Here is a 13,287-nt window from a genome sequence, read left to right as displayed (position 1 = left end):
CCGGAGCAGGCCCCTGTGTCTGTGGGTCGCCCCTTCCCGGGCCCCGTCTCGCCCGGTTCCCCGCCGGGGCTGAGGTAAGAGCGCGCCCGGGCGGGGCGGCGGGAGCGCGGCGGCGCGAGGCGGGCGTTGGGCGGGCGGCTCCCTCCTGAGGCGGGCGGCGGGCGCGGCTCCTCCCCGGCCCGTTGCCCTGACCACCGGGAGGCGTCGGGCGGGCCCCGGGGGTTGCCGCCATGAGCCTGGACGATGTGCGGTTGCAATGGCTGCGCGACCGAGCGCTCGGCGTCCTGGGGCTGACCGATCCGGCGCCTTTCGAGGAGCTGCTGAACCGCGGCGACGGCGAGGAGGCACGGACTGTGCTGCTCTTTTTCGACCGCGGCACCGATGACGGGCACAGTGAGAGCGAGGCAGGCACGGCGCTGCTGCTGCTGCGGGCCGAGCGGCGCAGCGAGGAGGCAGTGGGTGAGCCCCGCGCTGCCCCGGCCTGCTGAGCCCTCCCCGGGCACTGCCTGACCACGAGCCCCTTCGCCCTGTCCTTTCCTCCTCAACTACCTATTTCCTCCTCCCTTGGGCCCCTATTTGTCTCATCTGCTGAGTCCTAGCCCCGTTACCCCTGTCCTTACCCCTTTCCTTGCCTCTCCATCCCTTGGGCTGTGTCCAGTCCTCCCGAACCCCTTCTATCCCACCCATTTCCAGACCTTTCTCCTCTCGGGTTGTGCCTCGGTGGGATTTGTGCCATCCCCACTGCAGAGTGGTTATATCACGCTTTCCTCCCATCTTGTGTGTGTGCAGACACAGGTGACACAGATGAGTTTGCAGATGAGCAGCAGGAGGGAGGCCCAGGTAACCTCTTTCCCGAGCAGTTGGCTGAAACAGCCTCTTCTGTGACACTGGAAGGAAGCAGGTGGTTTGAGTGGCCAACCTGTACTTGTTGCAGGCCATACTGCCATCGGGGCTAAACATGACTAGCTAACGTGGCTCTCTTAAGCAGATTTAACAGTATCTGTAACACTGACAGCTTCTTTTCCCAGGAAAGCAGATCTGATTTTATGGATCGTGTCCTGGGCAGTGTGGCTAATTAATGTTTTTTCAAGAGCTTCTGCCTCAGGATGCTCCTTTGAAAGAAACCTATCCTAGTTTGGCTCTTTCATCTTTTCCAAACAGATGGAAAGAAAGAGACTGACTGGGATGAACAAAATCAACCCACAAACACAGATCTTCCACCCAGTCTTTGTCTTTGACATCTTTTACTGGCTTTATAATTTCAGGTTTTTAGAGATTAATTTTATTAAAACAAATAGAATTAGTATGTTCCCTGTAGTAGGAATGAATTAATTCCCCTTGTCTTAAGAGTGGCAAGCTCTCCTCTTTATTCTGGTGTAGTTTATTGAGGATAAAAGTGGTGATCCTGTAAAGAGTTAAGATCGGTCCAGTACTTTAACCACAGTATTGCAGAGAAGCCTTTTACAAAAAATTTGAAAAAATAAAGGAAAAAGTGATACCAGGGGTGTCAGAAGAGAGCGATGATTTTCTACGGCTCAGAGATTCAATTCTCTTCTCTGCTGTCAGCATCTGTGTAACTCCCACAAGCTTCTGAAACAGTTACTTGTAGAAGCAGAGAGTCATGGCCTGGTATTTTATAGCCATAAAAGAATTTCATTCATACTGTGCAAAAAAGATAGGACCACAAAAGTTCAGTGCTGAAGCCTGTTGGGAGTGTAAGTAGACTAAAGGAATGATACAATTCCACTTCCCACTCTGCACCTCTGAATGGAGGCAGCTGCAATGCTGCAGGTTAATGCTCAAAAGCAGTAAGACAGGGAGAATTATTTATTGCTTGATAATAATATCAGCACACAAAGGGTCCAGTTGGGGATGCAACTCTGCCTTTTGCACTTCTTTTAAGTGTCCAGAAGCCGGTGCTGAAAGGGGAAGAAGGCATAGTGCACTTTCTGAGAGTATAAAATGAAGTTTGAAATTCCTGACTGGCCCTGGAATTCATGCAGTAGTTCCTGTGTTACAGTGTCTTCACCATCACTTCTTGGGCGTGACGTAATTAAACTTTTTCCACATCATAGACCGGACGTGACAAAACCCTTAATTGTTTGCATTTCCTTTTACAAAGTGGTTTCATCTTGAAACGTGTTAAATCTATTTATTTTGTCATAAACAATCAATTGTGTTGGAAAATGCTGGCAAGGATGTTCTAAATAAAGCCCAATTACCTGTGGAATGCAGTGTAGTCACTTGCATATTTGGACTCAGTTCTTCAGCACTAGTGCTGTCCTATGGGAAAATGTACAATTAACACCAGGTTTTGATGGCTGGTTGTTGAAAGGTGATGCTGAAGATGGAAGAAAATGCTCTGTCATTTAGTTTGAGAAGAAAATCGGAAGGATCCATCTTATATGCATGGAATATGCGTTCTTTAATTGAGTTGCCTTGTGTTATTCTTTCTTAGGGATGACTCAGAAAAGCAAGACATCCCCTCTGCAATCTACAGACGATGAAAGTGTGTCAGGTCATGTATCAACTCTCTCTAGTGGGTCTGAATTGAGTAAACTGGAGCAAAGATTTACAACTGACAGTATGGAACACGCACCACAGGTAAGTCTGTTGTATTTCACTCTCGTCTTTTGTGGATACGAAGATGCTGGCTTTCTGATGCAAATGTTTCAGTAAAACTGGTAGGCAGATTAAGGAGGTACAGTGCAGAGCAAGTACTCAGAGCAGAACAGAACATTTTACGAGGACAGGAATTTCCATTCAAAACCAAGGGCCTGTGGTGTCTGCCACAGCCTCTGACATTCGCTGACAAGACGTTGCAAAGGTAATTTACTTGGCAAAACACTATGATTTTTGGTGAAGAAATGTAGCAGTGAGTTACTTCAGTGCCACATTAGCTATTCCCGGAGTTGCTTGTGAAAGAAAAGTTGCAGTTAGAATAATTGCTAGATAAAGACGCCATGGGAGGAGCATGTAAGGAACAGTGAACAAAGTACCTCAAGTCTTTTACGTAATTAGATGGTCGGAATGGAGTCTGGGGTTTCTAACTAAACTCGGTTTATGACTGAGATGCAGGTGGAAGGGGAGTAGGTGCTTGCACGTTATCAGAAAGGTATGGGGGGGTGGGCATTTAAGTGCTTTCTGGTTTCTTATGTTTCAAGCACTAATGCTTTTAGTCCTGTTGGTCTGGAAATCAACATTGTTTCCAAAGCTGATAATTTTTACTGTTAGCTGAGTGATTTTTTAACACTTCATTTATGTCAGTAATTTACTTGGGCAGCAATGTGAAGATAATGGAGTTAAACTAATGATTCTGTCTTATTGCTCACAGCAGGCAAACATTTTCTTGCTGTTAAGAAACGTGGCAGCAAACAGTTACAGTCATACTTCCTTTCTGTTTTCCGTTTCAGCTACAAGAACGGAAAGTTGACAAAGTGTGTTTCCATGTGGCTCTTGATGAAATTCCTGAAGAATTTGTGTCAGATTTTACTGTTTATTTTCTGAGAGACACCAAGGGTATGTGCCCCGAAGAACTGCAGGCTCAGTGCTTTCAGTCTTTGCATTAAAACAGTACTTCACACTGAGAAAAGGTGATAGTGGCTGGGATTCAGGATAGCGCATATCCAGCTTAATTAACTGGGTACAAATACTCTCAGAGTAGAACCAGGAATCAAGAATGCTTTTCATAGTAAATTTATGGAAAGTTACATGTCTTCTGTGTTTTACCAGCAAGGATGAAGCTTTCATGCTGCACTTAGAGGAACTAAGAAGATTTAGTTACTAGAACTGCTAGAACTGTGTAAAGTGTTTTGAGGATGAGGAGCTGTATGTGAAAGTTAGACCATAGGGTGATGAAAAGCACAACTGGGGTATCAGACTTCCTGACCCGACTCAAATTCTGATACACAACAGCAGCATGTTTCATTCTGATAGTTCATGCTTTTATCATAAAACCAATGACAATAGTTATCCCAGCACCTGGAGTAGCTCTGGCTCTGGTTGCAATCAGACCTCAGGGTCTAGCTCTAGCCCCATAGGAAACAGCTTCTACACTAAAGCAAACGGGTATTTCCACACCTCTGGGCAGGAACTATCAACAGTATGTTAACTCTCATTTAGTGCCAGAGACTGGCCCCAGCATGAACATTGATGTGGGCTCACCCAGCAGCAACATGTGTGGTTTGCAGCTACAAAGTATTTTGTATGTCCCTAGTAGTTTCTATTTTTCTAGAAACAGGACTTCTGAGAAAAAAAAGAAAATTATGATAATGAATTTGGTCATTTTATGGCAGTTCTGTGCAAGATTTTCCTGGTCTGTCTGTAGAATAGGAGTTCAAATCAAGGCCACTGTTTTGTTTGAACAGAAAACCATTTGGTAACTATAAGGCTGCATTGTAAAGACTTATACTTCAGTGTCATCCTCTGACCCTTTTTCTGCCCTTTCTGATAAAGCATCAGCACTGTTAAAACAAGCATTAGTTTTGAAAGTGACTTGCATCAAACCTAGTTTAATACAAACACAGTTTGTTTTATTGGAGTTTTAACTTATTATGGAAAGGACTTGATGCTTTATGCTTTCTGTATCAAATACTTAGATATATGCTAATTGTATACTGTTTAGAAAAAGTTGCTGAACCTGATGACCTGACTGAAGCTAATGAGGTTCTTCCTAAAGTGATAAAGTTTGGTGTACTGACTGATGATACGCTTTTGATGCTAAAGAATGCCATCTCACAGGTAAATGTGTTACAGCTTTTATACATGGAGTGTTTCTATGAGTCATTTGCCTATTTAGTATTCTACTGACCATATGGACTATGCATAAGAAATACTAATATTTAATGAGTGACCTTCATATGCCAAAATGAAGTTTTTGTTAATCCTTATTTGATGTTTTGTTTCCCAAATTTTTGCAAAGATGTGGAGACGGGCATTATTTCATTGCCTGACCCTATATGAGAAATATTTATTTTTGCCTGACCTTATATGAGAAATATTATTGCCTATATATTATTGCCTTACCCTATATGAGAAATATTTATTTTTGTGCCAATATACTTTTGTAAAAGCATGCTGGAGCTATTCCCCTGCAGAACTTGACGCAGAAAGAATGATGCTAAAGAAGTTTAATGGAAGGAGGTGCTCTTCTTTAATTTAAGAAATTAAATTTTAGAACAACATATCCAATGCTTAAGTGAATTGCTAGTAAGCTGACTTTTACTGTTTTCTTTTTTAATATGAACCATCTAATCTATGGTACCTGTTTGAATTATAGGTGTTTTCACCAGCTCTCTCCTATAGTCAGCAGCAGACTGAGGAAGCTTCCTTTCATCCAGATAGTGAAAACACAGATTCTGAAAAAAGGAATTTACCTGAGACTGAGCTTACAGAAAAGAAAGAACAGCCTGTGGAATACTGTAATATTCAGATGAGGAATGAGATTCAAATGAACAGGCAAAAATTCTTAAATGTTACTCAGCAGACTATACAGCAAACCGAAGGCAAGTGTTCTGCCTACGCCAGCACTGTGGTGTTTAGAGTACACGACAGTAGAAAGAGGTTCACCTAGGAATGGCTTTGTATAGAATAACAAATACATGCAGTTTCTGGGGAAGCTCCAGACCTCATTAAAGTTTCTCTTTGCTGATAACAGTAGTATTTACTGCCCTGAAGCATAGCAGGCAGTATGGAGAAATGGATGAAATCAGTGATAGTCTTTCAAACAGTCTGGAGTAGGAATAGGAGAGAGGGTAAACATGCCTCATTGCTCGCCAATGTTCAGGGGACTCAGGGCCATAGCAGGGTATGGAAAGTGGTAGACCCAACGAGACTTTCACGTGTTGTTTAGCATCCCTTCTCTGACAGGGGCTCTGTCATGCCATTGAGGAGAGCATAGTGGCCTACAATAGGCGGATTGATAATCTTCAGCAAAACCCTAATCCTAATTCTGAATAGTTAGAGATTGGGTTAAGGCTTGAAAGCTGAGAGCTTTTCAATTATTTCTAGGCATATATCTTTGTTTGCACTGTGTTAACTGTCAAGCAACCGGCTGTATTTTGCCATATTCTCAAATAGGCAGAGCAGGTGGTATGTTGCCTGTCCTCAAGTAGCTAACAAGATGGAAGGCATAAGCCATTTCAGTGGTGTTACTTTACCAATGCTGACGGAACAAGACAGTTAATTCTGTGTGCCTTTTCTTCCAATAGCAGATATTAAACTGGAGATACCAACTATAAATCTAGATGGAGAAGTGACTGTTCTTGCCACAGTTCCAGAAGCAGTTGAAGCTCTGGAAGGTTGTGCAATGACCTGGCAGAAATTGATATCCACAGCTTTAGAGGAGCAACTGAAAAAGGTTCCACAGGTAATGTTGCCTATAACACCAAGCTGCTTTTATTCCCGGAGACATTATTTCATTTCCCCACAAGAATCTCTTTGAATGGTCTGTGCTCATTTTTAATCCATCTTCATATTTGATTGTCAGAAAGCCATTTACTAATTGATGTAAAGTAGAACAAAAGTAGTGAGGAATCGTGTGACTCTGGGAAATAGAATATAAATAGAATATAAAGTAACTCACTGCAGATCCTACCCACACAGGATAACTGTGGAAAACTTTTGTTATTTGCACTCTTCTAAAGAGCCATGAAATATTAAAAGCTGCAGTGATTATTTGTTTTTAAATAGATGACTATATTTTTGCTTGAAAAGTCATCTCTCTCAAACAAAAAAAATTCCAGTTGTAAGGTTCTGATTCTGCAAACACTTACACATCTGACTAATGCCATTAAATATACTGAGGGATTTCATGTCTACAAAGTTACTCGTGCATAAGCTTTTGCAAGCATGGACTCTCCCGCTCCAACTCAGGGGTATACTCCCCATGAGCTGTTCCCTTCAGCGTGTGTAAAACTCTTTTGATTTCACGGATGTTCTTCTGTCTGGGTTTTGTGCATGGTTGAATCATATCAGTTTTTTCTCAGCATACAGCATATTGAAAAGAAGGAACAAATACGATCCTGGGTATAGGTTTTCACTCTTGCATGACGGTAATTTAGAATTTTTATTTTATTCCACATTACTTGTAGGGTAATGGTCCACTTGCAGAAGTTGACCTCTGGCGTGAAAGAAATGATACTTTAAGTATTCTTACTGAACAGACAAAGCTTCCAGATGTGCAAAAAGTCTTGGAAATATTACAGGAAGCTGAATCTGAGTGTATTGGAGATTTACAGATAGTCTTAAGTGACCTCAGAAAACATCACGTGGAGGCTCTAGATAATGTTAAGTTTCTTTCAACTCTTGAACGCCATTTGAAGGTATGTATCCTTAAGAAAAGTTTGTGAAGTTTTAACTGTAGTTACCTGAGTTTGGTTTCTCTGTTGATATAATCACCTCTTATTTTTTACTTTTTATCAGCAATAAAGCTATACTCTAGCTTTTGTATATTTAATAAAAAAAAGGCTTGCTTATTTTGTTTGAGTTACAGTTGTTCTAATATTTGAAAGCAGAAGCCCAGAGCTGTGAACAGCTTGGTTTGTAAATCACAGCCTTGGGAGAATTTGATAGCAAAGCTGAACTGGCGAAAACAAAGATTTCTCTACTCCATTTTTGAGGTAGCTTCTATCACTGATTACAGCTGATGTCTCAGTTTTTAAGTGTTATTGAAGATCATCCAAACATCCAAATAAAGAGTTGAGCCAAAACCAGTCTTGGGACATCTTTTACAGAAAAGAGAATATTAATGAGACAAGGCCTAAATATTGGAGCAATTGATGCAGATTTGCACATCCTTAACCACATGTGTATACTTAGGCACCAGGGTGTTTCCTTGACTGGGTTATTTATTTAATAATGTCACAGACTTTCCCAACTTCAGGTATCTATAGAATAAATATTAGTTTATTGAATATGTATCTGTATATTTTCATGACATCTTATTCACAATATTTATAATACATTTAATAGAATTTAACATACGGTGCTGGGTTTAATGTTGTCATGGATACAATTCCTTCACTGATGAATGCCCTGAGAATGGTATGGATTATCTCACGTCATTACAACAAGGATGAACGGATGGTACCCCTCATGGAACGAATTGCATGGGAAATTTCAACAAGAGTGTACAAAGTTGTGGATTTGCACACACTGTTTAAGTAAGTACTGGGTTCCTGTTTAACTAGGCTATATTTATTAAAAGCTTTGCTTGTTTTACATGAAGTGCAGTAGATAACACTTTCATCAAAGAGGTTTCAGTGTTTTTTACTATCTGAAGTTGTATTAGAAGGTCAATTAAAAGTCAATTTCTTTTGTAATTTTCATAAATTACTGAATCAGCCCTGAAGAAATAGGTGCTTATCCTGTTTTGTCTCAAAAGGACATAAATCAATAAACCGAATAGAATTATAGTGGTAAAAAGTGGCACAAATATAATCAAAATCAGTCCTGAAATAACGCCTCCTTTCAAAATCAGTCACATTGAAAACTAAGACCTCACAGTTATAAGTTTTGACTAGATTTTGTATAATTAGAAGCTGCTAAACCAAGGTATATTAATCCAGTTGAGATATAATTTTCTACCTATAGTCTTTCTATCTTTAGTGTCTTAACTGTTTTGATTTGATTAATAGAGAAGATAGAGCTGCTGCGAAGAAGAAAATAGCAGAAGCCAAAAGCACGCTTGAACAATGGAAGAAATGTTATTTTGCTGTTCGTGCCCAAATTGAAGCATCAGGAAGAGAGCAACACTGGGAATTTGACCGAAAACGTTTATTTGAAAAAACAGATTATATGGCTTCAGTCTGTCAAGATCTGTATGATATTTTGCAGGTAGTAATATAGACAATAAATAAAGGGATTCTGTGATCAACGTTTTATTCTGTAGGGGAGATTCTTTTGTATTGTCGTTGTTGAAATGTTAACAGCCTTTAGTTTTGTAAGTGGTTTTGTGTTTAAGACCTGAGCAGTGATTAAGACCTGATTCCAACAAAGCTGCACTTAACGCTTGAGATGAAATAATTCTTCTCGAGGTACTGGTTGAGGAAAGATATTACTGTGTACATTGCTGTTATGAACATACAGACTTGTAACAACTGTTTCACAGATTTGCAATTTTCATGGGTTGCTAGCTTAATGATATAATTTTAGATAAAATAACCATTTAAGTATACTATAATATAAAATTTGACCATATGTGAATCAGTATATCAGTTGCAGATTAACATATGGAGAACGGAGAGATGCTATGTTTAGGCTAATTTGAGTCAGGGTAGCTAGCAATATTAGTAGTCCATCAATGGTCAGATGCTATAGCCTGTGTATGTAAAAACTGTGTATGTGAAAAGAGGAATAAAAAGGAGTAATAACTGAGCATTGTCTGTTTTAACAACCGAAGTGTGGGACCTGTAGAGTGTTTTATTTTTCCATAAAGCTACTTGGTGTCTTGTATAGAAATATACAAAATGTAAATCACAGCACAAATTGATCATTCTGTGCTGTTTTTATTTTTTAAAGGAAATAATATCAAAAAGATGTGTTAAATGGCAGAAAAAAACCCCACATTAAAAATAAAGCATTCTGGTATGTTCTTCTGAATTAACAGATCATTGAAGAGTTTTACAATATATTTGGTCCTGAACTGAAAGCTGTCACAGGGGATCCAAAGCCTATTGATGATCTACTGAGACGAGTAAATGGACTAACTAGTCCTATGGAAGAGCTGACTTTAGACCCTTTTAGCATCAAAAGCGCACAGGACTGGAAATTAATTATGGAAGAATTTAAAGAAGAAGTTTCAGTAAGTACCGCATACTGTGATTTCCTCCCCCCCCCTTACTTCCTATATACAAATTCCTTCTAGAATATCAATATTTTCATTTAAATAAAATGTAAGTTTGCAAAAGAAAAGAACATATGAATAAATATGTAAATGAAAATGGGAGGAATTCGACCAATTTTTTTAAGTCAGTATTCTGTTTCCAAGTTGTTTTTGTTTATAGTTTCACTTTATCTTGAAAATGGTGAAACACACTTTTTATTCCTGGGCAGAATTGCTACAGCATGAACAGGGGCTACGTGTGACCCCCCTGTGCTCATGTGCTGACATGTCTCAATCATGTCCTACAAAGAAGTAAAACTTCCTTTTCTGGATTCATTCAGTCCTTCATCCCTCAGCTAAGAATACCCACAAAGTACAAACTGTTACAATGCTTTTTGTGCTTTATATACCTGCCCAGCAGACACATTAATTAACATTAACTTCCTGCAGCATACTGGAAAGCCATCGGTTTGTTGGTAATTTATAAGACAAAGAATAGTAAAAATACGCTTGACCACTATTATAAAAAAGTATTTTCATTTTGCCTTCCTTTCTGGGTTTTGCAAGGTGAATCTCTAAGTGACAGGATTTCTTGGCCTTATTCCTTTGTTTAGGTTATTGAAGAAGATACCAAAAACTTTATTGATGAATCTTTTAAGACCCTTCGGTCAGCAGAAGCTGCATTTGACATGCTGTTAAACTTCAAACATATCCGCTCTCGTGAAACCATTAATAAGCAGATGATGATGAAGTTCGGTGATATTTTGGACCAATACTGTAAAGAGGTATTTAATTTAAAGATTTCTTATGTAGTACATGAAGCTCTTTACCTGGTGAAAATCATAACTCTGTGTGTATGTCTAAATACCTGTATAGTGCCATTTACTGTCTGAAAGATTGACAAGTTTTACAAAATAAACATAATAATTGCTCTCACTTTTTTGGAGCCTATTGGAGAAACAGTATGGTTAATTTGCTGAAATGGATGTGCTTATCTGTATTATGTCTGGCACAGTATGGGAACCAAAAGGCGTTTGCATGTACTCTGAATGCAGCAAGGCTTGTGGCTATTCCTTTACCTTGTGAACAGCAGTTCAACAGTAGTCCTTCCTGAGAAAATACATCTTTCATACCCTACAGCCTTCTTGTGAAGTACAACAAGTTCATGGTATGACCAGGAGGTGTCAGAGATCAACCGTGAAGGCAGAAATAATTTCTGACATGTTGAAGCCTGTATGTTAGAAAGCATTTTATGTCATAGCATTTTTCTTGATATTTCAAAGAACATTGGGTTTAACAATAAGATGTAATCTTACAGAAAACACTGCCACAATAGCAGTACCACAGGATATAGAAAGGAAAACATTCTCTGTGAGGCAATTAATACGAACAGGAGATGCTTGAAAAAAAAGAGAAGAATCGTTTTTATCCTGCTGCTGGAATTAGCTTCAGAGCTTGTGCTGTGTACCAGGTTAGATACTGACCATGGACAAGCAAGTGGAGAAATGATGCTTTGCAATATTTTATTCTCTTCTAGGTTGAAAATGTTAAGCAAATCTTTGTTCAGAACCTCAAGGATCCACCGTTGTACAAGAATCATCCTCCAGTGGCTGGAGCAATATACTGGTCCCGATCCCTTTTCTATCGGATCAAACACACTATTATTCGATTTCAAGAAGTAGAGGAGTTGCTTGCTAGTGAACGTGGAAAGGAAGTATGTTAGTTCTTTTTAATGAAGGAAGAAATACTTTCTTCATATCCTTCTTCTAAAGATGTGAAAGTGCTCTTATGTGAGGTGAAGTTCCAAGAATGTCTTTGCACACAGAAAGCCGTGTTAGACTTGAAAAGCTGATTGGGACCTTCCCACTGTTTCCCAGAGAGACAATGACAAAATCAATGACAGCATTCAAGAGCCTGAATTCTCCATCACCTGCATTGATTACAAGGCATTACTTGCCCTCTCATCTAATAAAAATTAGAAACCATATTAAGACAGGTTAGTTGAACATTTCTCATGGTCTTTAAAATGAGTTATACAGAATTTTCCTTTCTAGGTAAAACAAATATATCTTCAAGTGGCCAAGAGGATGAAGGAGTATGAAGATCAAAAATACAGTCAGTGGAGGGATGGGACAGAACAAACACTTCCACTGTTACTGAAAAATACTGTGCTGACTGTTGTCACTGGTGGGGCTGCAACCCATGTTGATCCAGAAACTTTTGAGCAGGTGAGATATAGGAAGATAATATACCCAACTTCTCTATGGGGAAGAACTGAAACTTGTCTAATGGTCAGTGAGATTTTTCTGAGGATAATATTTTAAACACAGTTTTTGAAAGGAAAATTTCAAAAGTTCTGAGCTCAGAATTCTTTGTGGTCCTTTGTAAAACATAGTTGCTGAATGACCTGGCAAATGGATGAATGTGGTGTTCTGTGCTGTAATTCCTGTTAATTTTGGTGTTTTGGTGCAACATCTTTGGGATGTTACAACACAGCTTGGGACTGAAGTTAGGTAGAGGTAGGTTCCCAGCAGAGATCATGCAGAATCCTGTTCTAACTAAACTTTTGTCTGACTATGAACTTCCACTGGGATTTCTGTTGTTAGTGGTTGCAGCAGTATGTAAACAGAGGTGATTTGGTTTGCTTCTTGTAATCAGCTTTCACTGAAGTAGTTGTTGTGTATAATTTCTGAAACTAGAATGCTGAAGTTGCTATCGAATTTTATAGGCATTTCCACAAGCTCTAAATGTCAGCCATTCTGACTTTTACCTGCTGCCTTATCAAATGTCTCCCAAAGTTAACCTATTCCTTGCATTGTAACAGTTTGGTGTTCCTCTCCTTTCTGCTGCTCTTTCTTGTGTTGTAGAGCTCTGTAAGAGAGGAGCCTGTCACCGCAAAGAAAAGTGTTCGTTTCATAGTGAATTTTTCTCCTGTACTCCAAGAGATTATTATTGAAACAAAGTACATGGAACAACTAGGGCTTCCAGTCCCAGAAATAGCAAGATATGTGGCACTGCAGGAAGACAAATATCTTAGGTAACGCTGTAACAGAATATCTGCTCACATACAGACTTATGGCAGTGTTTCAAGTGATTTCACTCCAAACCTGAATGGGGCCTGAGTCATCAAATTTTTGAAATATGAGAGCTGTTACTGACTTTTTTTTAGGGTAAAATTACTAATGGCCATGTTGCACTAATAAGCTTTTCTCTGGCGCTGTCTGCATCCTTCACCCTGTAGGACTATGTCACACAAATTAACATCTTGTCAAATCTGAGAAAAAGCAAGGAAAGTAATTTGTTTTGCAATGAATTGTTAGTGCCATTTAGATTTCAGCTCACATTTCAACTCACTGCTGCTTTCTTCTTGTGCAGCTTTGGGTAAGTCACTTTTGCCTGAATTATCACAGGCATTTAGCACACAGGTATGCCGATAAGACCCCTAACTGAATTTTAAAGTTCAC

The 13,287-nt window shown here is 39.6% G+C and overlaps 1 protein-coding gene across 1 annotated transcript in view; it reads left to right on the top strand.

The window, feature by feature from the left end:
- Nucleotides 1-230: 230 nt before the first annotated feature.
- Nucleotides 231-13,287, top strand: part of DNAH10 (dynein axonemal heavy chain 10) — a gene marked incomplete at both ends in the record, with an annotated part of 57,459 nt that continues 44,402 nt past the window's right edge. Inside the window, 14 exons of the mRNA XM_082324782.1 lie at nucleotides 231-459; nucleotides 2,459-2,604; nucleotides 3,414-3,519; nucleotides 4,625-4,740; nucleotides 5,279-5,504; nucleotides 6,210-6,367; nucleotides 7,092-7,322; nucleotides 7,972-8,162; nucleotides 8,637-8,835; nucleotides 9,608-9,802; nucleotides 10,438-10,608; nucleotides 11,361-11,537; nucleotides 11,878-12,051; nucleotides 12,691-12,860. Coding sequence (XP_082180908.1) covers nucleotides 231-459; nucleotides 2,459-2,604; nucleotides 3,414-3,519; nucleotides 4,625-4,740; nucleotides 5,279-5,504; nucleotides 6,210-6,367; nucleotides 7,092-7,322; nucleotides 7,972-8,162; nucleotides 8,637-8,835; nucleotides 9,608-9,802; nucleotides 10,438-10,608; nucleotides 11,361-11,537; nucleotides 11,878-12,051; nucleotides 12,691-12,860 — 2,489 coding nt within the window. The remainder of the gene's footprint in view (nucleotides 460-2,458; nucleotides 2,605-3,413; nucleotides 3,520-4,624; nucleotides 4,741-5,278; nucleotides 5,505-6,209; nucleotides 6,368-7,091; nucleotides 7,323-7,971; nucleotides 8,163-8,636; nucleotides 8,836-9,607; nucleotides 9,803-10,437; nucleotides 10,609-11,360; nucleotides 11,538-11,877; nucleotides 12,052-12,690; nucleotides 12,861-13,287) is intronic.

The sequence above is a fragment of the Platalea leucorodia genome (assembly GCF_965183815.1).
Source record: "Platalea leucorodia genome assembly, chromosome: 12".
Lineage (NCBI taxonomy): Eukaryota > Metazoa > Chordata > Aves > Pelecaniformes > Threskiornithidae > Platalea > Platalea leucorodia.
The sequence above is the reverse complement of the archived record's forward strand: the minus strand, read 5'-3'. Positions and strand labels throughout refer to the sequence as shown.